The sequence below is a fragment of the Alternaria ethzedia genome (assembly GCF_023757985.1).
Source record: "Alternaria ethzedia strain BMP 0044 chromosome Unknown scaffold_28, whole genome shotgun sequence".
Lineage (NCBI taxonomy): Eukaryota > Fungi > Ascomycota > Dothideomycetes > Pleosporales > Pleosporaceae > Alternaria > Alternaria ethzedia.
This window is the reverse complement of record NW_026056221.1, coordinates 219,964-243,922: the sequence shown is the minus strand read 5'-3', so window position 1 is coordinate 243,922 and position 23,959 is coordinate 219,964. Positions and strand designations below refer to the sequence as shown.

Below are 23,959 nucleotides of genomic sequence, written 5' to 3'. Positions count from 1 at the left end.
TCCGCCTGAAAGCCGAGCTTGTCGAAGATGTCAAGCGGACGAGACTGGAATACGTGCGACTTCCGCGTTGAACAGCACAGCGCCAAACAGACATTTGTTGTTAGCTGATCGCATTTCCCAGCTTTCGCTCTACTCGGATCTGAAAGCGCTTTACTTGGTTTCGAAGGACTGGAACAGCATCGCTACGGAGTACCAGTACCGAAAGACCGTGCTACAGAACAGTACATATGCTCGCGATGACCGGCTGTCGAACTGGCTCTTTCCAGGCACTGCCACTGTATTCCGGCGATGCCTTGACATCAGCGCGCGAAAGCACTTGATACACACGCGGAGTCTGAACCTACTAGAGGGTATACGACATGAACCAGGGTCTGGCTCAGCTAACAATCTTGCCTCCGGTAACTACGCTGTCTCTGTCCGTGTGTAAATATCAACCACTACAATACCTGTCCAGCTCATCCAAACTGCGGAATCTTGTTTACTTCAGACTACGGAATAACGACAATTTCGACACCTCTGTGAACGAAGACGGTAAAGCGCTGGTGACACGGAACCAGATCTGCGGCACTTTTGTCTCCACATGCGTGAACTCCAAAATGTGTCTTCAGACTCAATAACACAGCGCGCTTTCTAGGAACCGATCGAAAAGCTTAAGAAGCTGAATATGCTGCATCTTTATCAAGGCCGCAACACCAAAGTCCCTATTTTCCTCCTCTCTGCCTGAAGTGGATGCTCGCGACATGCATCACCGACTCGCGACACGGTTTTTTTAATGGACACATACACGATGTCCCTCCTGCAAGATGCTCATAATCGCGTCATATTCGGTGACCTTTCATTATGGGGAGACATATCCTGAGCCGGACGGAGGGAACGCACGTCTAGGATTCTCATACAACATCGTGGAGAATTCAGCGTAACAGTGTTTCTCAAAGAAGGTTGAAGAGCTCGACGATGGGACCTCCCAAATCGAAGCGACAAGACTCACTCGAAGTCGACTTTGAGCGGACTGTCCAGAACTGTATGTATTTGACTACGATACCGCCACTCTGGTAGCAGATCGCGTGACCTAAGAGGTTGTATAGCATGCGATGGTTTTGGCTTGGGCCGGGAAGCGAATGAGCCTGGTTCCGGAACCAGATTTTCGCCTCTCAGGCCCCCAGTTTCATACGTCAAGTTGAGCATCTACCTCGGCGGATGCAGCTACAGAACATGTACAGGGGCACCAGCGTTGACCATCACATGGAATTGAGCCAAGTCAGATTTGCTAGCGTGGAATGCCCTGAACGAAAACACGGCTCGGATGCGTGTCATGTCCAGTCTCCCGGACCTGCGGACTCATGGGACCGGCGCTACTATCGACGATCACGACGATCATCCAGAGGGCCGTCGTCTCATCGCCTTTGCTAGAACATCAATACGACCGAGACAATTGCCGATATCATGGTATTTCCAGAGCTGCATCATGTGCGTAAAAAGACTGATTGACGGCTCAGCAGCAGGATCCAATAGTGGTTCTCCGGAAGCGAGCCGCTGGACCCTTGCCCCAAGACAAAGTGGAGCTGCGAACCGCGGGGACAGGCGGATGCGGAGACTACACAGAAGGGAGCTGCTATCCCGAGGCTAAAATTACGGCATGAAGTCGCCATGCTCATCGCTCATGCCACCGAAAGGTTAATTCTCGTACAGACGTGGCATCTCAACCGCACCGAATCATTCACCTGCACCCATGGTCAAAGGGTACCCCATTGTTTGACCCCACAAGCGCGATATAGATCACTGTAGATCAACGTGTTTCCAGATGCATCTACGTTGGATAACATCGCTGACTGCCGTTGCTGTATATATCCGCGTAAGCGCGTGTTGATTGCACGTCTTCAATTGAAGACCGCCGCAATAAGTTCTGATTCGATTCCAGATTCGATGCTTACCGGGCATAATGCAAGTATTGCCACGCGAGATCTCTTATGCGCAGCTATATTAGTCGAGCGTTTAGATCGTACCGGCTTGGCTAGCTGAGGCGCATTCCTACATACACGAGCCGCATACCGGACGTGAGCCCGCGAGCAGCGCTTCGCTACGGCAGTGTCGCCAGCCTCGCCAACATCAACAACGTGGCAATCACAAGATTCAGGTCCCTGAGATATCTGGATTGTGGCGAAAAGAATAAGCCATACAAGCACCGTTGTCTTGGCGGGCAGTCTACCAGGGCCCCAAGATTATCCGGGTGAATAGGATCGCCGCAAAGACGCCAACTCATTTGTGTTTCCCAGCGGCCCGGTACCGACGATGTGTTCTAGTGCGAATTAATTACCTCTTGGGGCTCTACTGCCGCTGTTGAGTGCGGCTCGGATTTCCAGGTACCCTGGGTCTGGAAGACGGTACGCAGACTAGCAGTACTACCTCTTGCGCTCTGCTAGTATTAGGCCAATCTCAGAGCATGAGTGTTTGCTGCAGGGCGTACCGCATTGCTAATGACAAAGGCTAGAGCTTCTCCGAGAATGTGCGCTAGGCTATAGAGGGAACTGCGAAGCGTTTGTAGCCATGACTGAGATAAATAGACGGCAAGCCCATGGGTACCTTGTGGACAGTCGATCGACTCTGTATACCCTCCTGCCTTCGTCAATATGGGTCGCTTCTCATTATTCGCTCCGCTCCTGCTGGCGGCCAACGGTGTCTTGGGCGCCAAATGGATTGGTGAGGTCAAGAAGGTGGATGGCGTTGACTACCAGTGTAAGCAATATTCGCTCTTCGATCCATTGGAATATATGCTGATTATTGAACGCCAGGCAAATGCTACTCCGACAACTCTTGCTGGCCAACCAACAAAGACTGGTCGAAGCTCAACCAGACCGTCTCTGGCGCACTACAGCTCGCCATCCCACCAGGCGCTGTTTGCTACACCAACTTCGGAAACGGAACTAGCGTCTACGATGCGGCGAAGTGTGCGGATACTCAAGCCAACTGGGCAAATGAGCAATGGCTGTATGAGCATCTTTCCCGGGAAATACAGATGACGAAGCTAATGCAATGCTAGAACTGACCACCCCATCGCTGAGCTCTGGCCGTTCAAAACCAACAATACCTGCATGCCTACGGACGACCCATCGGGTAGTTGCACACAAGGCATGTACGGAAAGTACGTCATCATGGCGACTACAAGGGAACAGATCAAAGCGGGTGTGGACTTTGCTCGAGAGCGCAACCTTCGTTTGATCATTCGTAATACTGGTCATGACTTCATGTAAGACAATCTCTTATCTCTTGGAGCATGACGGAACTGACAGAAGTGCAGGGGTCGTTCGACCGGATACGGTTCCCTCATCATCAACACCCACAGCTTCAGAGACGTCAAGTTCCTGAAGAAGTACACTGGACCTGGGGACTGGAAGGGCACAGCAGCTATTGTCGGTGCTGGTGTCCAGGGCCGCGAGCTGTTCCGACAGTGCTTCAACCAGAGTCCCAAGGTAGTCATCGTTGGAGGAGAGTGCCCAACTGTCGGCTGGGGCGGCGGCTACATCCAAGGAGGCGGCCACGGCCCACTTACGGGCATCTACGGCATGGGCGCCGACAACGTCCTCTCCTTCGACGCCATCACCGCCGAGGGCAAATACGTAACCGCCAACGCGAAAGAAAACTCCGACCTCTTCTGGGCTCTCAAGGGCGGCGGCCCCAGCTCCTTCGCCGTCGTCGTCGCCATCACCGTTAAGACTTTCCCTGAGGTCCCCACCGCCGGCACTATCCTCAACATCAACTCAACCCACACCAACGACACCGAGCTGTTTGCCAAGGGCGTCCACATCTTCCACAACCTAGCCAACCACTACAGCTCGCACGGCATGTTCGTCTACTTCGAAGTAGGCCCCGGCCCGCAACGCCTGCACATCGCGCCCTTCGTCGGCCCCAAGATGAACAAAGAACAACTAGAGACAGTCATGGCTCCCCTATACGAGCAGTTGGACGCCGCAAAAGTCCCCTACGACACCCACACCAAAGCCTTCCCCACATTCTTCGAATTCTACATCGACATGTTCGAAGACGAGCCCCCGAACCAGCAATCCATCGTCGGCGGCCGCCTCTTCACCCAATCCGACATCACAGCCCACGGCGACGAAATCGCAGATGCGCTCATCTACGCCGCGATGCCTGAACCCACGCAGCTCGGCTTCAACGTCGGGCATATTGTTAACCCCGGTCGTGCGTATCCCGTCGTCGACAACGCTATTCATCCCACCTGGCGCAACGCCAGCTCCTTCGTCATCACGAATGTGCTTATGACGGGGACTGAGTCGTGGGAGGTTAAGAAGGAACGCGAGAACTTCAACACCAACGTTCTTGGTAAGAGGCTGAGGGATGTGAGTCCCAATGGGGCGAGTTATGTGAACGAGGGGGATTTGAATGAGCCTAACTGGCAGGAAGCGTACTGGGGCAGTAACTATAAGAGGTTGTTGCAGATTAGGCAGAAGTGGGATCCGGAGGGTGTGTTTTTTACGGAGACGACGCCGGGGACGGAGAATTGGAGTGTGCTGGATTATGGGACGAAGCTTTGTAAGAAGTCGTCTAAGTAGACTTAAGCCTTCTTCCCTCTTTTAATAGATCGATTTTTTCCGATACCCATTCTTATCGCTCGACTTGAAAATGCGATGATGCGCACTTGATTGCTTGTCGTTTGCGAGTGTTGTGTGAGAGGCCCTTGAAACCGCCCCTCATAAGCCGGAAGATGAGAGGTGACACATTAAGATCTACCCAGGCAATGCCTGTCATATAGTAGTGCTTATGAATGATCGCCTTCGGTCGCTTTTACCTGCCGGCAGTGCGCGTACCGTGTGGCCACATCTCAGCCACAGCAGTGGCGCAAGGGCAGTGACAACGCGCTTTGAGATGGAAGACAAAACATTTGCATAGCTGGAGATGCGTCAAAAGCGCGTTTCGGAGTCTCTTACGCGTCCAACAGTGTTTCCTTACCGTTTGGTGCCAACGTGGCGTGGTGAGACAAAGCTGGGGAAGGGCGGGAGCGATGACGAAAGAGTCGCGTCGAGCGCTAGCCGCTCCCAGCTAGCAGCAATCACCATCACAAGCCAATGGCTCTGGCGACGCTGCTATCAGCCATCATCCCAATTGTTTGCGAACCCTCTGCTATCCACCGCCAGTTTGTGTGCCAGCCTCGCCGCTCGCATCACTTCCGCTCCTTGCGCAACCGCCGTAAACACCCCCACCGCTGCGCCAACGCCGTCGCCATCCATCGCATCCCGAACCATCGCACCAGGCTCCTATTCACGACTACAACGCCTCCGACGCCTACACCTGATCGCGCGACTATTTCGCCAGGTCACATGCTCTGCGCATGCCGAAATACCCCCAGAGCCTCGTTAATGTCGATTGAATGCCTCCCGTGCTGAATCCCTTCTTACGGGCCTTCTTCCGTAGTGCACTCCCCAGCCAGTGCCAGCCAGCCCAGCACCACGTACGACACCTGCGAGTATAGGGGGAGACCTAAGTACTAACATTGTCTGATGTAGGTTCTGCTCGTCCCGACCACCGAAGTCCTCCTCACCTCGCGCGACAAAGAATCAAACACCTCGTACATCGACCTCAGCGGCTCCGAAGACTTCCTCGCAAGCCATGTGCTGCGCGTCCCGGGCGGAGTGGGGCCGAACAATCATGTCAAGGACTCTGGTAGTTTCAGGGAGACGCGGGGGAAGGCGAAGCAGTTTACGACCGCGAATGGCCGGACGGTGATAGTCAAGGACGCTTTCATCTACAGCAACAAAGGTGCGCAGACATGGTTCGCAGGAGGGAACGATGTCTGGATGCTAATCGAGACGCAGGCTTCAAGACACTCAACCAAGCGCAGCTCTTGAGCGACACCATATTCTACCCCGACTCCTTCGATGCGCAGCCTTGGCTCGTATACTTCATATCGCGACCCCTCATAGGCACCTTCGATGCGAACCCCATAATACCCGCTACACTAGGACCGCGACAAGATGTGGGACCAGTTGCAGGGCCGTCCGGTGCAGCGGGCCCGCCTGGAGGTGCCGGCTCGTCGATGCCGCGGAAGAAGGAGGTCAAGTCGTTCAGCGACCTCTTGAACCATTTCCCTATGATCGCGCGCCAGATGCAACCCGGTCTGGAGAGGCTGTTCAGAGAGTTTGGCAAGGAGTTAGAGAAGCCCTTGCCAGCGACACCATCACAGAGATCACGGCGCTCGTCGATGAGTTCACGGCGACGTGGATCGGTATCCTCGGCAGAGACAACGCCTTTATCCTTGCACAGCAGCATGTCTCACGGTCCGAATGGCTTTGTGTCGAATCTAGAAATCAGCGACGAGGAGGACCAGATGCGGAGATCGCTAGAGACGGCAGTGACAGCGGCCATTGATCTCTTCCAGATGGTGGACAAGCAGCAGTTGTCATTACTGGGCGCGACAACCGACTTGACTGGTCCAATCGTGGAGCGCATGATCGAGCGATACATTGCGGAGCAAGTACACCACACCATCCTCTTCCCACGAATACAGGAAATACGGCTCCTAGAAGACAAGGATCTTGAGCGCCGCACACGACAGATGGTGGATATCGATATATCGCAAGTCGGAATTGACATTGGACATGGTCGCAAGGGCAAACAAGAGCTAGCGATACGGCTTTCGAAGGCTGTTGACATGTTCAAGAAAATGGGCGTTGCAGGTAGTCCACAGGAGATGCTTGAGATACTCCTGGGAGTACAGAAGCACATCACAATGCCGGATGAATCGCAGGCGAGGACTATGACGAACGGGGAGCAGATTTCGGAGAAGCAAGATCATCTTCTCACTATCAACGCTGATACACTCGTTTCGTTATTACTCATAGTAGTGATAAGGGCGCCAGTACGACATCTGCAGGCGCGGCTTTCGTACATGCGGCACTTCATCTTCATCGATGATGTCGAGAGTGGAGAGATGGGCTATGCGCTCAGCACGTTTGAGGCTGTTCTCTCATACCTCACTACAGATTCGGGCGGCCTGCGAAGAGCAAGTCGGCGAAACAGGGCATTGTGGCAGGCCACGAAATCTGGTGACCTTGCGACAATGCAAGGGATACTGGAGCCCGATAGGTCTTTCAATGCCGATCTCGACAGCTTCTCAGACGGAAGCCAAACCCCACCGAGATATCGCCCAGTCAGATTTGCTGCAAGTTTATCCGATCTGCATTCCGTAGCAGGCACGACCTTGAACGGTGACGAAGACTTCTCGATACGACCCCGAAGCCCATCTCGCGGAAAGAGTGCGCATGAAGATGGCCCTTTGGCGCATATCTTCCCCTTCCAGCGCGCTCAAACACCACCACTACCAGGCAGACCGAAGATGAAGAAGAAGGTCTCTATTACGGACACTAGGAGTATGTCGAGTGGCTCGGCACGATCGTACCATTCACGCACAACTCTCGACTCTCGCGTCAGCGCTATCGAAGGCGATGTCTCGATAGAAAAGCTGACCATGACTCAAGGGCCTGATGGGGAGTCAGTATTGATGATGGCGATTGAGAATAGACAGGACAAGGCCCTCCAATACCTGCTCAGTCTTACTGAGTACTATACCCCCTCTCTTGTCTTCGAGGACTACAACAATGAAGGCACCAATCTGTTGAGTGCAGCTATCCAACTGGGCCACGCCAGAACCACGGACACGATCCTTAACTACATTCTGGACAACAGTCCGAGCCCTCAGGCACTGCAAGAATATCTATCAAAACCAGATGCAAAGGGTAGATGCGTAGCGCATTATCTCTTCAATCAGCCCCGACTTATCGACCGCATTGGACATCTTCTTCCTTGGCGGCTGAAGGACAAGAACGGCCAAACACCAGTGTTCGCTTTATGTAGATCGTACGATCATGACGAGTATCACGACATGGTTGACAAGGCACTACTTGCCGCAACGCAAGATCAAGATGATGGACAACCGTTACACCTCGATGAGCACGTCGACAACAAGGGCAACAGTCTGCTTCACATCATCACTGACCCTCAGCTAGCCGCAAAGCTGCTGTACCGCTGTGATTCCGACGCCAACGCAACAAACGATCGGCAGTTCACACCACTCATGGTAGCTAGTAAATACGGTCGAACAGATATGGTACGGGTGCTCTTCCAAGACCCAAGAGTAGACCTATCTTACAGGGACGCTCGTGGTCTCACCGCTGTAGAGCTCGCTAAGGACGACGATGTTCGGAACCGTATCGACGACCTGGTGCTCTTGTCGAATGAAGCCGGTCCGGATGGCCGCACAACTACTGTTGTTCGGTCTTTCTTCGTCGAAGACGGAACAGTACGCCTTGTGCTGAAGTCAGGAGCGCCAAACGATAACAAGACCATCACCGTCACAACATGTCGTAGATCATCACAGGATTTCGAGAACCTTGCAAAATGGCTCGCACAAGAACACCCCGCTTCATGGCTACCCGCCATCCAGAATCTAGCATCACCATACCTGATACCCTCTCGACCATCGCGGTCAATCTTACGCGACATGCAACTCCGCCTCGACGCCTTTCTCAAAATCCTCCTCCGCCACCCCACATTCTCCACCCACGAAATGGTATGGGAGTTCTTCCTCGTCCCGGACATCGACTCCTCGATGCTCGCCGAGCGCTCCGCCCGCAAAGCCGAACTCCGCGTCGAGCGCCTCCGCGAAGAATACGCGCCCATCTACGACGTCCGCGAAGTCGAACTCTTCGTCCAGCACATGCGCGAAAACGTGCGCGCCCTACACCACGCTTCGCGCTCCGTCCTGCGTCGCGCAAACAAAGTCCGCTCCGCATCCTCGGACCTCAACGACGCTGCTAAAATCGCTAACACAGCTCTCCACTCCCTTGCCTTCCTGCCCGCCAAACACCTCAAAGCGCTAGACCGGTATACCCAAACGCTAAAACAGAGCGACGCATCCCCCATGTCCGGCTTCTACTACTCCATGCACGCCATCTCCAGCACCATAACCGCCATCCTAACCGCTTTATCCCGCCCCTCCACACTCATCACCTCCATGTCCGCCACCCAGAAAGCAATCGATCGCCACAACCTTTCCGTCCGCCGCTCTGACCGCTGGCCCCTGGGTCTTCTCGACGACGCAAGGAGTCGGGTGCAGCGCGACGCCCAGGATAAAATGGATAAGAGTAAAGTTGAGCTGGAGGATTTGGGTAGGGAGTTGCGGTATACCCAACAGGTTGTGGCGCAGGAGTTGGCGAGTTGGCAGGAGGGGAGGGTGGAGATGGGGAGAGGCGCGTTGAGGGATTTGGCGAGGAGGATGTGTGTGACTGAGAGGGCGAGGTTGGAGAGTATGAAGAGGAGTGTTAGGGAGTTGGGGGTTGGAGTGCCGGTTAAACCTGCGTCCATCTCCCCCTCTGACCATGCTGGGTTCCCGAATGGTAGCTTGACTAACGGGATGGTTAACGGTACGCTCAACGGTATCGACGCCCCTCACACTCCTCTGCCCATGGACCTTTCAGACCCGCTTTCCGACCCGCTTTCCGGTCAAAGGCGTCTATTGGTTGATATCACCGATGAGGATATCGAGGAGGGGCCGGGTGGTGTGGAAGATGTGGCAAGCGAGGGTGTTGTGTTGTCGAATGGTGTGCCGCCTGCTGATGAGTTGGAGCTGGAGCTCGATATTGATGGGGAGATGGTGTCTACGGAGGATGGGGTTGGTGACGGGGAAGTAGGTGATGGGAAGGGGAAAGGTGTGGATGGAGAGGGGGTTTGAGATGGACGTTTGGACATGTATTCGATTCGATTCGATTTCTTCACTTTTTTCACTTCTTCACTTCATCTTTGTTCTAAGTTTTTTCTTCTTCCTTTCTCAATCTGTGGATGTTCGCTTTATTTCGGGTTTAGATGGCTGGGTGGATGTCATGACCGCGTGATGCACGTACGTGAAGGGGCAAATGGCGGTCGGGCTCAGCGATGGCGTTTGTCTGGCGGGAAGGGATGAACCGAGAACTAGAGGGAGGTTATAGTAATATCTATTCTCATGTCTACGTTGGTATCTTTTGCTTTGATGGGTATGTTCCTAGGGTAGCGTGGATGCTACAAATGGTGTTTACGGTGAGGAAATTAGGGTTGCGATGATGCTTATTTGAGATGACGTGCTTACATATGAGAAAATGAGAGTAACTTATTTACTCTGCGTTATTGCAGCATGATTCTTCTCTGTCCTCACAATCAATGCGTGAACAGCCGCAATGTGTGTGAGCATCTTGTAATGAGTTGCTATCTTATCTCATTGCTAATGATGAAAACGTTCTGTTCAACAGGGATGCTTGTTTGCTCGATGCTAATGTAGCGTGATTGCTTTACTCCTTACAAAGCTGTGCACCCTGCTGGACTATATTCGATATGGCGAGTGCGAGTTGGCATCATCTCTAGGCTAACGTATAGCTACGTTGCATCTCAAGCTTTGCAATGGTCTTACTAAAGTCAGATACACATACATTCAGGCAGAAATCATGAAAGCCAAACGTAGCATGAGTACATGCGCTTTACAATGCGTTTCAGGATTGCGATACTTCCAACTCGGTGTTACTTACTTGTTGGGACGTGAACCAGGGCTGGCTCGTTATCGCCACGATGTACATCTCTTAGCTGTCAAGATTGCAATCGCCGTCGCAGCTGTTTCGCACAGGTCGTCGGGAGCTCTTCGTTTCTGCAATCAAAAGAGCTGATCAATGGGATAGCCCGATTGAGTGCACAGTCATTTTTACTTGATCTACTGCCCAGGCGTTGTGTTATGGCCCCTTTCTTGCTGTCTCACTAGTCTAGGTTACCACGGCGCCGGTGCGTCGCTCTAGATCTCGCTCTCTCTAGGCTCGGATCCGACATCCCTTGTCCCCACGCTCAACCTTTGGCATCCCAACCCGCTGTCTCAGTTCGAAGATGGGGGTTTCAACGCTAGGGTAGCAGGGGAGTGGCAGGTTACATCAGTGACATACTGACATCATACGAGCGTGCCAGGTCGGGACCTGAGTGCCGCGGAAGTAGCAGCGACGATGCTGAAAACTTTTGGGGGCCACAACGGAGTCTTTAGTATACAGGTAGCCTGGACTCTATCCATGGAAGCACTTGCAGTGTTGGTGGCTTGACGATCAAGCCGCGAGTGCTTGCTGTTGCAAGCTAGAGCACGCGTTCTCGAACGGGAAAGCCGGCATCACGTCGGTTACCGTGGTCGTGGTATCCCGCTTCTTCCGTTACATCGTCGGGTCTCGCGTAGGTGATGGAACGTGTAGGCTTGCGTTATGCGGCCCTTCCCATTTCAAATACTTGGGTGGGGTGAAGGCTCAACGTAGGATCTGCCGCGGCGTTTGTTGCAGAAAGTAGGTGGGTAGGTGGGTAAGTGGCTGGTTGTTGGTGTTACACTGCTGTATCCCATACCTTTCCTGAATGTCAAGTGGGAAAGTGGGGGGGTTGAATGCTTGTTCAGCGGCATGCTCCGGTACGCACGTGGTTGATCGACAGGCCTGGTAACTTCATATAGGCTGTTGTAGAGTATACCCTGCTGGTAGTGCGTGATGCACCTTAGCGGCACCCAACGTACTGGCATCAGGTCGATACCACTTCCGTCATTCAAGCATGTCCACGGTATCGGGCTAGATGACATCCTTCACTTCACCCGTCGGGACAATCTGAAACCGCGCCTCGTGCGCACATGGTGTCTGCCCAATGAGACTGTGTACAAGCGACAGAATCGAGATAAATCCCCGCTGGAAGACCACGCGGTTCAAGCATATGCACAGTATATGTCCATGCGTGTACGACAGTGAAGTAGGAGCTGGGGTATGCTTTTCGTAGAACCCGAGGGTATAGTGGGTAGCCAATCCTATAGTGAGAGTGATGTCGGCATGTGCTCAAGGTAAGGATGTTATGTTGTGTAAATCTGTCCAGCTTCTAGAAGCTTGATGGAAGGTGCGATTCTGCCGGAGCGTGGATCAGTGTTGGACGTTAATGGCTTGCAGAGATCGTAAGGAAGTATACCGAGTGCATGCGCTAGATGTCGGTGATTGCAGATACACTGGATGCCGGAAGAGTGCTCGAAGTCGCCGATCTATAATAGTTTGTCGGCGATGAACAGGCGATTTGAGTGCATGTAGGACTTGACGATCAACGCCAGTATTAAGCCGATAGAGGCATGGAGAAGAGACATATGCCTTGTCGGGTTGTCATCACGTGGTAATGGCCGCTGACCTGATATTAGTAGACGGAGTTGGCAGCAGAAAGACATTCCTCGGTGGCTTTGTCGGTGCGTCACTGAGATAAAGAATGCGGCCGCTTCTGCGGCCACCGCTTTAGCAGCATCATCAGTTCGTGGTGCATCCAATCCTTTCGACAGCTAATTAGCTGCCACCTGTAGAAAATTCTGTTGTTCTCATCGTCGATACCGGAGGAGACGAAGACGCGACAAACCTTGCCACACTGATCGGTGTTGTGACAAGTAGTGGCGTTGAGAATTGTGCGCTTATGTAACCTTGAGATAGGCTGCTTCCTTGCAACGATCTTGCCCTGCCTGCTGCTCACCGATGCCCTGTCTGACCGTTGGGGTGGCTTTAGCACCACCGGCGTACGAGCAGCCACATGGCCGAAACTGCGGTGACTTCAGTGTAACTTCACACGCACGACTGACAAAAGTGTGTCTTTGCGTAGTCTTGCATGTAGAGGAGCCGAGATTAGAATGACTAGACGCGTGATACGTGTTCTAGTTCAGCGAAGAAGATAGTGTACTCATGTGCATAAGCCAGGTCGTCATGCAGAATGATAAGAGAGGCTGTTCTCCACGGCCAATGAGGGTTGCGAACGAGAGATGCGAACGAAACGGAGTGATCGGAGTAATTGCCTTCCTCCGTGCCATCAGCATGTTAGATTGGAGCTTTGGGGTCGTTAGCAAAGTATCGATATTTGCTTAGCCACTTTCCTAGATTTAGTCGTGTTAATTGACCCATTTCAAGCCTGGTTTGTCGTGTCGCGTGGGTACAGAACCCATCTATAGAACCGTTGGTTCGCCATCCTTCCCGCCATGCCGACATCCTACACATGCAATTAATCTAATTTGGCCAATGAGTATCCAGGCGGAACGCCTTGCCCAGCTAGTTGTGGCAAGACTAGCCTTTCCACGTACCGAAGAAGGCAGTGTCCGCACCACTTTTGGGGCGGTTCAGAACGCGTTGTGGGGTGCCGGTACAATGGTCGTCCGAGGCTGAGGTGAGAGAAAGTTTAGATCGTGCGACGCGTCATGATGTTTTCTCATCGTAGAGTCGATAGCCTGGTGTATGTGGTAATCTAATGTTAGGCGCTCTTTCCTGTCGGTAGATGTGCGCGTGGCTATGTGCGCACGCGGCGGCACCGGCCCGCCGCGACTGTCCCGCACCGATCACAATCGGCCCGCAAAAGCTTGCCTCCAAGCTCCACCCATCCACCACAGCGCTTCCCGATCACAAAGACTTGTCTCTTGGGCCATGTTTTGATCGAACGCGAATCACTGCCCCCCTCGCAAGATGGACTGTTGAACAGCTGACCTGCCTCAGCACTAGATCGCCCTGCACATGTGTCAGCGCTACACACTACCGGGTACAGGAACGGCCCCGCTAATCCTTGCTGTCCTGCAATCCGCACACTTCCACATTTCCCCGCCTTCCCTATTGGCGAAAGCATGTGAGTATCCAGTAAGGCTATGCTCGGTTATGATTAGTGTGCGTATGTGGCGCGTAAACTCCCACGCATCCTGCAGAAGCTGTAGTTGGGAGCGGGTGTTCGGCGAGACACGATGATGTTCGGCGAGGAGCGCGGACAGGTATTGTCCGTGGCATTCGTTGGCATGTAGCGACATCGCGATGAGGAGAGCCTGGTGGTCTTCTGTGAAAGGAGGCGGGAGGCAATGTCTTCGAGATCATGGTGATGGCTATTCGGCATCAGGGCGACTGACTGGCTGAGTTGACGAGTCTCAGAACTCACTCTCCAGCCAACATTACGCACGTTCGCAACGTGGGCTACCCATCGCCAATCGCATCTTCGGCGAGTCGACCTCCATATTCATGACTGCCCGACATTCCCTCGATCGTCCTCTACCCGATCTGGCGCAGTGCGAGCGCCGAGCGGAAACTTACCTTGTCATTGCAAGCGCCTAGCCCAGTAATTCACAAATCTGAGCAGTCAGCATAGCCTGTTCTGATCATATACGCGTACCTCGAAGGCGGGCCCGGCCTATGGGTAAAGTTCTCGCAAGCGACATGCAACCAATCTGCCCGATTCCAGGACGTTGGGGGCGTTTTGCTACCAATGGCATGAGCACAATAGCGGTAATGCTACATTGCGGCACGTTTTGCTGCAGTTGTAGCACTCTAGCGTACAAATTCGTGAAGGGTCCCCGCGCGAGGTTGATGTCGAAAAGACGGCCTGGTTCTGGACTCTGTGCCCCGGTAACGGAGACAAGCTCGCTGTAGTGTGGTGCTTGGACGTTGCACCAAGAGGAAAGATCATACGAGGTAAAGAACAGTCGCTTCAGGCATCAAGAAGCGAGATGCAGAATAAAGGTAGCCAGAAATGGGTATGGATAGCGAAATCGGGTTAGTTGTACTTTGGCAACGAATATGAAGATAAGGTTCATGATAAACAATACATTACAGCTGCACCAATGAGATCTCAGTAATGGTAGAGTACACTTGGTGCGTTGTATCGTCCGAAGTCGATCAGTGAGTTGGTAATTGGGGGTATTTACAGGTTGTGTAATGAGCCGGCGGAAGTAAACGAAATATCCTTGAAGTGGACGCAGTCAGAGGAAGGCGTGCATCGCTCGCACCCATCGAAGCGGCAGTAAAGCGCGGCTCTAGAAAGGAAAGGAAGCTTCTCCAGGACGAAGGAAGGAAGGCTACACCGTGTTGACACGCAGACGGCTCTGTGTTCGTGATGCCATCTGACGCTTGACGTTCTCCGGAGCGACCGACATGGTGATCTTAAAAGTATCGCGGACGCGAGTTCGAAGCGAAGCCTCCATAGCTACATACACACCGCAATCAATGCCTGTCTCGGCTGTGTTGGCAACGTTGCGGTAGCGCTCGGAGAACTTGTCGACAAGCTTTTCAATTCTGCAGAGCTCGGCGAGAATGAGGTTGGTTTGATAGACCTGCTCCTGCTCAGAGTCCAAGGCACCGCGCGAATTCTGCTGATACTGCAGAGTCTTCATGTACGTTTCGATGGGATGGACATCGCCTTGCTGATCGCCACCTGCCATCGCTTGATACGAGGAAAGTATCTTCATAATGGCTAGGTTGGCTGTAGCTGAGAAGTGAGGATTCGATGAGCAATCGCAGCTCAAGAGTGTGTAGAGGTTGTCAACGGCGGCTACGTTGGTTGGAAGTACAGACCCCGAACTGGGGAGACTCTCGAGCGAACTGAAGGCACCAGCAGTAGACTGGTTCTCAGGTGGCACATACAAGCTGCAAAGTATTTGGAAAGCGAACTGGGTACAGTCATGCCTCAGAAAGATGTTGGAATCTGGTGGTGTCGGTAAAGGCGCTGATGCCATGGGCGGTGGAGAAGCCATGATCTTTTCTTGCTGTGTATCATGCGAGACAGGCATGCCATGAAACTGATGGCTGATAGCTGCCGGGGTCTGAGTTCGCTCTAGCGATGCTACCATGTCAGGTTGACTAGAAATGCTAGTCGACCGAACGTGAACGTGTCCGTGAAAAGCCGTGGCCGGCGGAGGATACTGGGGTACTGGAGCAAACATCTCTGTGTTGTTTGTATACAACATCTGTTCATCGTTTGGCCAGGCATTGACACGTGAGTTGGCACCTTCGGAGCCCACGGAAGAGTGGCTACTGCTAAACGTGTCGCCAATGAACGCGTCTTGATAGTGGTACTCTGGAGTACGGGGACCGAAGTAGAAGGGATCTGTCGGTTCTGGAGAGCTTTCGTACTTGTATAATGCGGTGCGTGGAAGTAGATCCATTCTAGCTCCAAGAGGTACGTAAGAGCCCGCTGGTGAAATCTCGCGCTTGATAGATCCATCAAGATTCCTGTTCTTGCGTGGCTTTCCAAGTCTGTAAACACGTAAGCTCGAATGCTGGGCCGAAGACAAAGCTGACATACCTCATGGAGGGTGAGTAATTGCAACAGATACTCATGGTGCCGCATCGGTGGCATATTGGTCTAACTTTGTCGCACTTGACCTGGCATCGGCGTTAGAGACCGTGGGCAATTCGATGAAAGGGTAGATCGTGTACCTTAGCACGAGAGCAAGCGTCGCAGGAAGCTCTCATCTTGCGAGGCTTTTGTTCCCCGTGCGAACCAGTCGACAAGAAGGTGATTCCTGGCCCAACGACCATGTCTTCGGTAGGAGGTGATTGTGGCGGACACGGTGCGAGAGATTGAGTCGAAGGCTGAAACATTGTGTTGTGTGATGTTGTGACCGTGGGATGGAGTGCGGAAGTAGACATCGAGAAGCACATATTATATAGAATGATGGGTGATCGGATAGCTCCAGTCTGAACTAGGTTTGATGTAAGAACGATGGTGGTTGGATCCACCCCATCGTAGGCGTATCCGCCATGCAGGTGGCTGCTAGGCTAGGCGTGAGCTGATGCTTGGCTCTGCATGAACAGGGAATGCTGCAACCATCGCGCCGGAAGTGCCTTGAATGGAAACATGGGGGCTGAAGGCTTACAGGCGAACATACATGCTTCATCGAGCCTAGCGTGTGCCGGGCAGGCTGCAGACCAATTATGCGTGTCGCTGCTCGCCAGTTCTGTTTGGAACTCCTCCCGAGGAACATTGAACTGTGTGTGCACCGAGGCGTTTTCCAGAGAAGCAAATCGTGTGCGTTTTGTGGCAGTGGCTCTTCCATGATGAAGAAATCGCATGCTCAAAGCTATCCCCTGTGCGGAAGTGGCTATGACAATGAATGCCGTGCCACACAGTCGGTATTTGGTGAGGCTCGGTGACCTGAGGCTGCGGTCGCGGGCGAATGAGTTGACCGCATTGAATAGATTGAATCTCCACGAGGGTCTTAGAAACGTTCCACCTGTTCGGGGAGGTCTTCCTGTGTTGCAACAACATTGGTTCAGGGTCGTGGTGCCAGGCCTCCCAGTCATCGACCCCTGCAAATCATCTGCGGACGGTCGCTCCCTACGGGACTGATTCAATGAGCGCGTGGGGTTTCCTAGATGACCTACCTAGTTCGGCTATGCTGCACGAAAAGAACAACGCTAATCGATTTTGTTGCGGTGCGCACCAAGCCTCGCATGCTTGATCTGGTGATGTGTCGGTAAGATACCCGATGTACAGGTACACGATAGCGTGTTTGGCAGCATTCGGTATAGTTTAGGGCTGGATCCACGTAGGACAGGTAGAACTCTACTCTCAACCTGGCTGGATAGCGATGGACATAGCCTGGGATATCGGTTGCATGCTGCAGATAAACCAGGGCACTCTTGAACTGTACGTGATCTTGAGACCCGTACAATCATCAGATTCCTCGGTTCGCGCAGGTGTATCGGGAACAACTGTCTGGCCGACGCTGAGGTATGGCGGGCCGATCATCAACCGACACTCGTCTGTGCACTCCGCAGCTGCCCGCCTCGTGACACCTTAGTTTTCAGGCTACTGGTCTTGTGCGACCACATTGTCGAGAAATAGTACTCAGCGAGGCGTCGCAGACTGGTTCTACCCCAGGCACGCTCAGCCTCGGGCATAATAAAAGAAAGCCAAGGCGTGAGCCACACAGTCCCGTCAAGGCTGCAGTGTGGGCGATGCAGTGATAGTAGAGGCATCGATGACGCTCTAACGCGAAAGGTAACAAGTCGGCAAATGTGAAGTTCCCAGAAGATGGGGGGCCAGAGCCTGCATGGCGACAGGTATTGAGCTGTGTTGGGGCGCAGACGAGGGTGAAAGTGTGTGAACTCCACCTCGGGGCAGGTTCGGGAACGGCACGCCACTAGCCGCCCGCGCTAGCGATCAAACTAGGATAGCGTGCCGGGCATTAGCCGTCCCCATCGTTCCTCCCCTATCTGAATAGCAGATATGCGCCAAACGACCTACAAGGCACCGCAATCTACAGTGCCTCTTACCATGTACGCACCACCCGCTTCGGTTCAGAAACATTTCCCAAGCATGCAATACCGAGCTGGGTCGTCTAGCGGCGGATACAAGGCGGACCCCGACCTCGAACCGCTTTGCATTCAACTGCATCCATACCAAAGGCTGAAACACGCACTACCTCCCTGAGTAGAAGGTTCACCCTGCACGATGATGGCAAGATTGCGAGGCTAGAGCATGTCACCATTGAGCGACATGCAGTGCGGCTATGAGCGCATGATCCTATCCAACACGACCGGCTGTCGAAATCCAGACCTCATCCCGGACAAGGGCATGGGGGAATACTGGTATGAACGAAAGAGAGGCTCGAGGTTGGGTTCTGTGGCGTTGAAATCGGAGAGCGAAGAGAATGACAGACTGCTGATGATACCATCTGTAAACGTCTTGGATCGAACACGTTCCATTCGATGCTACTGTTCACTGGCCTGTTGTTCGTCGGAAGGAACGCTGCCCTGGTGACCAGACTTTGGCATCATGTTTCATCCTCCACTGCACATACTCATCGCGCGCTATCGCTACTTCTTTCGCGCCACCGAAAACTACAAGACTGTTCGTCTAGTGGTCCCACTGGTTGGCTATGCGGTCGGCACATCAACGTGCGGCACGGGTACGTGTACCACATCCTATCGGGGAAGCAGGATTTGACATGCGTCAGTATTGCTTGAAACGTAACGGCTACCGAACATGAGATCTGCTTCTCCAGCAGTACCGAATTTCTATCTGCGTCGACTTCCCTCCTTAAATAAGGGATATAGTGTAGGTGTCGTGGAGCACAGACTCGGTGCAAAACCGTTGATAACGCCGCATACCATGCGGCCCTGTCCCGAAAGGTCCGCTCCACGGATGAGAGGTTTGGAGAAGGCGAGAAGTCACCTCACAGCTCTTACAACGCAAGTCAGCAAGGACACAAATCCTGCGGGAAGATTCTTCGCTTTGCTTCGTCGTGTCCTGAACGTCGTCTCGGCGTATGGAGGCGGGCGTGCTTGGCACTGTGTAGTTAGCGTGCTACGGTAAGATGGTGCCATTCAACCACCAGGTGGCCAATATTCAATTTTCGTAAGTATTCGCAACTACTGCAACTATCCACAGGATTTGGATGCAATTGCGGACCTAGAGGGGCTTCCACGTGTTAGCGTCGAAATCTTTGGTAAGTCACTGGTCGACGATGATTGGCTCAACGACAGCTGGATTACCTTGAGCTTTATTCTACGTACGTCTTCCTCCGTATGTCATTGCTGAACCCTGATTGGACTCGTTGTCATCTGTTCACTGTCTTAATCCGCGATAATCAATGTAAAAGGAGAGAAAGCTAGGTTTTCAGCAGCATCAACACGATCTTCTTTTGGCAACTCCTGCTTTGACCTTTACACAGCCCTCGATACCGACAGACCAGTCTAGTCCATCCCACATACATTTTGTGGTGTCATTTCATCAGCGCTACTTTGCACTCAAGAAATCGATGCAAGAACCGCATCGCGCCAGCACAAGCACAAGCACCATGACCTCGTCGCCGACTCAAGGGCTACGGCCTGATTCTACCAAGCCGTCTACATCCGACAAAGACTCAGACCCAGAAAGTCTACAGCTTCAGGAGCAAGCAGTACCGAGCAACATCTCTGTCATAAAGGGACTGGGATGGCTCGACCGTTTCCTAGCTCTCTGGATCCTTTTCGCTATGGCAATCGGTATTCTTCTCGGAAACTTCGTCGAGAAAGCTGGACCAGCACTTCAGAAGGGCAAGTTCGTAGGGGTGTCCATTCCTATCGCTTTAGGCTTGCTCGTCATGATGTACCCTATCCTTTGCAAAGTGCGTTACGAAACTCTACATCGTCTATTCCGCACCCGCGCCCTCTGGATACAGATTGCTTTTAGTATTGTCATGAACTGGATCGTCGCTCCGCTGCTCATGGTATGTAGTATCTCAAACTGGCGTTGTATACAATCGGCTGACACCTTCCAGCTCGGTCTTGCGTGGGCCTTCCTACCCGACCAGAGCGACTTACGGACAGGGCTGGTGTTAGTCGGGTTGGCCCGGTGCATTGCCATGGTACGTTACCCGGTCTTCGATTCTCATTCGCTTACTTACACCCGCTTCTAGGTCCTCATCTGGAACGGGCTTGCTGGCGGCGATGACGAATACTGCGCAATCTTAGTAGCAGTCAACTCCATCCTCCAGATGATACTTTACGCTCCCCTCGCCATCCTCTTCATCAAGGTCATCAGTCGCGAAACCGGCACCGTCGCCGTCTCATTCGAAACAGTTGCCACGAGCGTCGCAGTATTCCTCGGTATACCCCTCGGTGCTGCCATCTTGACACGTCTTCTGCTTCGCAAGCTGGTAGGCGCCGAGTGGTACGAGAAAGTCTTCCTCAAGTGGCTTGCGCCATGGTCACTTATTGGTCTTCTGTACACCATCCTCGTTCTATTCGCCTCTCAGGGTCGACAGGTCGTTCATCAGATCGTCTCCGTTGTTCGAACCGCCGCACCACTGATCGTCTACTTCGTCGTAATTTTCTTCTTTACACTCTTCGTGTGCAACAAGCTTGGGTATGGATACAAGTTGGGGGCGACCCAGAGCTTCACGGCTGCGAGCAATAACTTCGAGCTTGCCATAGCTGTGGCTGTGGCTACGTATGGGCCCAATAGCGATCAAGCACTCGCGGCTACAGTAGGACCTCTCATCGAAGTCCCTGTGTTGATCGGGTTGGTGTATCTGGTGAAGTGGATGGGTAAGAGGTGGGCTTGGAAGAAGGTTTAATTTGTATTCTTTGAGATCGTATTCATCAGCAATGCAAACAAATAGTCGTTCACACAAATCGCATGCTGCGCTGCTCGGGACTTTGCATGCAAAGACATGAGCAATGTGGGACTGCCCGTGTGAGCTCTTCTGCAATCTGCTTGCACTTCACTCAGTCTCAAAACCTTATCCTACGCATGTTGTTTTTATCGTCAAGTCATGCCGTCACGAACCTCGTGACGGCAGATAACCGTAGCAAGTCGCGATGCACGAAAAGCGTCGCGACGTCATGTGCATGGGGCAATTGGGGGTAGCTGCACACTATCGCTCAATGTGGCCTAACGTCTGAGTTTTGCCGACCCGGAAGGCCTGGAATTTCCCCATCCTCATTTCTCCACGGAGATTTACCCCTGCGACCATTCCGCCCGCACCTCATATTCTTCAGGTGCGGCAAAATATCCGATGACATCTCTCGAGGAACTTCCTGACGCTCCATACGGAGATATCAACGTGCCTGATGACACCACCAGGCCAAACGCCCCTGTCACGAAAAGAGCCTGCGATGCCTGTAAGCGTCGCAAAGTCAGGGTAAGACATAGAGCGCGCACGCGACGAAGAGAATATACATTCAACGGTTTTGTTAACAACATCAGTGCGATGCAATATCTACACCATGTTCAAATTGCCACATCTCTCGATTGGAGTGTGTTTACACAATAGCACCTCAGAAGAGAGGGCCCAAACGCAAACGAGATGCGACGACGCAACCGACCTTCAGAATTTCTGAGAATGGATCGATGTTAGCTACAAATGGCCAGGCGCACCAACGTGATTCCCGCTCCGGTAATACCATAGTCCAGGCGCGGATTCCAACAATCACGTCAACAGGCGCTTCTTCGACTGCGGCGCGACACTCACAGTCCTCACCTCACTTGCGACTACAGCCGGAGCTCGCACCCCACATCATTGCGGATCAGTTAGTCACCTTGTACATGCATTTTATCTTTCCTTTAGTGCCCACTGTTCACGAACCGTCGATTCGCGCCATGATACCCCTGCTGGAAGGTGATGGTGCCCACGGCGTTCTCAGTCCCTCATCAGCATCCCAGCCACCAGATCACGATTCTGGAGATATGGCGTCATTACGTAACCGCACACTCTTGACAGCGATTTGTGCGGTCACAGCTCTCATGCTACCTGCGTCTGTCTTCCCAATGCGAGAAGAGATAGGAGGTCAATTCCTTACGGCCTCACGCGAAATGCTGAAGTTACATCAAGATTACGGTTTGTGATACTTTCCTAACACTCTCAACGAATACTTCGGCTGACTTGGCATACATCTCGAAGACATTGAACAGCCCGACTATACTGCTTTGGTGACGAGATACTACCATTCCAACGCGTTACGTGCTGTTGGCAAAACGCGATTATCCTGGCACATACTAGGGGAAGCTATACGCCTGACACAAGATATGCGGCTCTACGAAGAATCTTCATTCGAGAATCTTGATCCAGTGGAGGAACATCTGTTGAAGAACATATTCTGGCAGATCCATACTGCCGACAGGTCCGCATCCATCCTTAACAGTCGTCCAATATCGCTACATCGCCTTTGTGTAGGAGCTAAGCCCACCTCATCTTACTGGCGCCGGCCCTCATCCGACGCGCCTTTGCTAGACCACTCGACCACCCCAAACGCTCTCGATATAGAGAGCATGGTCAGCCAAGGATTTGATCTTTGTCAAGACCTATGGACGAAAGCATCCGACATAATCATCAAGTTCGACACTTTGGATGTTTGGAACGAAGGCATTACGGATGGCTCTGCGCTGGTTGGCCCTCAACACACGATAGTCATCACCGACTACCTCGACTTCATTGGCATGATCGATCACTTCCGATTTGATGTCAAGGTCCCAGAGACTACGAATTCATCTGATCCAGCAACCATGGCCAGGATTCAACGAGCTTTCGATTTCCAAAGAGTAAATCTTTGCATCACCTACTATTGTCTGAAGCTAGTCCTGCTTCAGAGATTCTACGATGGCGGAGTAGCTGAGCATCTCGGCGTTCCCGGGAGGGCATATGGGATTGCGTTGAGGAAGATCGATGTCGCTAGTGACATGGTCCGCATACTTTCAGAAGCATCCTTTGAGTCCCTTCAAGTGAATGGGGAGCCCTGCGTAGGTTCACTTTATCTTCATCCAAGTAGCATCACTGACAGCGTCGCAGGTGCAAATGATACGACGCATGGGAGCGACTCTTCTCAAAATTGTCCAAGAGACTGATAACTTATCCCTGAAGGAACGTGCAAAGTCATTGTTCCTCACCCTCTTGGATGTGCTATCGAGACTTGACTCTCGTGTTTCCGAAGAGCTGGACTATAATCGCGGCTTTTGAACCGTTGGGTGATGCGCTCAAGAAGTGCCATCAGCGCAATGCGCAAATTGGGTACTACATACACTTGAATGGAAGTATGCGCTCCTTCTGTATCGCCGCTTCCGTTACCGCAAATGGCTATTTAGCTTGGGTCGTTGAGCGTTTGAAGGGCTGTGTTGGCTTACTCGTGCTACCCGCTGGAGATCAGCCATGAACGAGACTAGGGGAGGGGTAACGTGCCCAAGGCCATTGTCAGCACTGGAGTCAGTAGCTGCGCAAGGATAGGCATGCGCCATCCCCAGTCACTTTCGATGTACGATGTATCACAGCCGACGAATATGCGAGACCACTGGCTGGCGACGACCATGGCATCCCGGCAGAATCAGTTATGTCGCCCAACCTATAAAACAAGGCGATCGAATCGAATACCAAGGACAAGCATATACCCCGCAGATCGCCTGGCATGTTTTCGAGACATACGGGAGCGAGCTCATGTCGCAAACTGTCTTTGAGCGTGTCGATGAGCGTTCCCCATGGAAGCAACGTATATGAGATGACGGGATCTTGAATGACGATGCCAGCAGCGCAGGGCAAACGACCGGAAAGGACGACTTTGAGGCGACCGATCTCATCCGCAATAAAGCCACCGTGGGTTGCAGCCACCAGGACATCAACAATCGTTCGAGTATTGAGTACCTGCTAATTGCGCGTGCTAGTTTCAAT

General features: G+C 52.7%; 4 protein-coding genes across 4 annotated transcripts; 3 read left to right on the top strand and 1 right to left on the bottom strand.

The window, feature by feature from the left end:
- Nucleotides 1-2,627: 2,627 nt before the first annotated feature.
- On the top strand, nt 2,628-4,568 carry J4E87_008685 (uncharacterized protein; the record flags this gene model as incomplete). The annotated part of the gene is made up of 4 exons (XM_049380270.1): nt 2,628-2,733; nt 2,790-2,985; nt 3,038-3,244; nt 3,296-4,568. The coding sequence occupies 4 exons, from the start codon at nt 2,628-2,630 to the stop codon at nt 4,566-4,568; spliced, it is 1,782 nt and encodes a 593-aa protein (XP_049230012.1).
- Nucleotides 4,569-5,383: 815 nt separating this feature from the next.
- On the top strand, nt 5,384-9,742 carry J4E87_008684 (uncharacterized protein; the record flags this gene model as incomplete). Its single annotated transcript, XM_049380269.1, has 3 exons — nt 5,384-5,464; nt 5,520-5,772; nt 5,829-9,742. 3 exons carry the CDS (start codon nt 5,384-5,386, stop codon nt 9,740-9,742), a joined length of 4,248 nt encoding a protein of 1,415 aa, XP_049230011.1.
- A 5,148-nt stretch (nt 9,743-14,890) lies between these two features.
- J4E87_008683 (uncharacterized protein) lies at nt 14,891-16,121 on the bottom strand (the record flags this gene model as incomplete). The annotated part of the gene is made up of 2 exons (XM_049380268.1): nt 14,891-16,067; nt 16,117-16,121. 2 exons carry the CDS (start codon nt 16,119-16,121, stop codon nt 14,891-14,893), a joined length of 1,182 nt encoding a protein of 393 aa, XP_049230010.1.
- Nucleotides 16,122-19,618: 3,497 nt separating this feature from the next.
- J4E87_008682 (uncharacterized protein) lies at nt 19,619-20,878 on the top strand (the record flags this gene model as incomplete). Its single annotated transcript, XM_049380267.1, has 3 exons — nt 19,619-20,029; nt 20,081-20,167; nt 20,219-20,878. The coding sequence occupies 3 exons, from the start codon at nt 19,619-19,621 to the stop codon at nt 20,876-20,878; spliced, it is 1,158 nt and encodes a 385-aa protein (XP_049230009.1).
- Nucleotides 20,879-23,959: the final 3,081 nt, after the last annotated feature.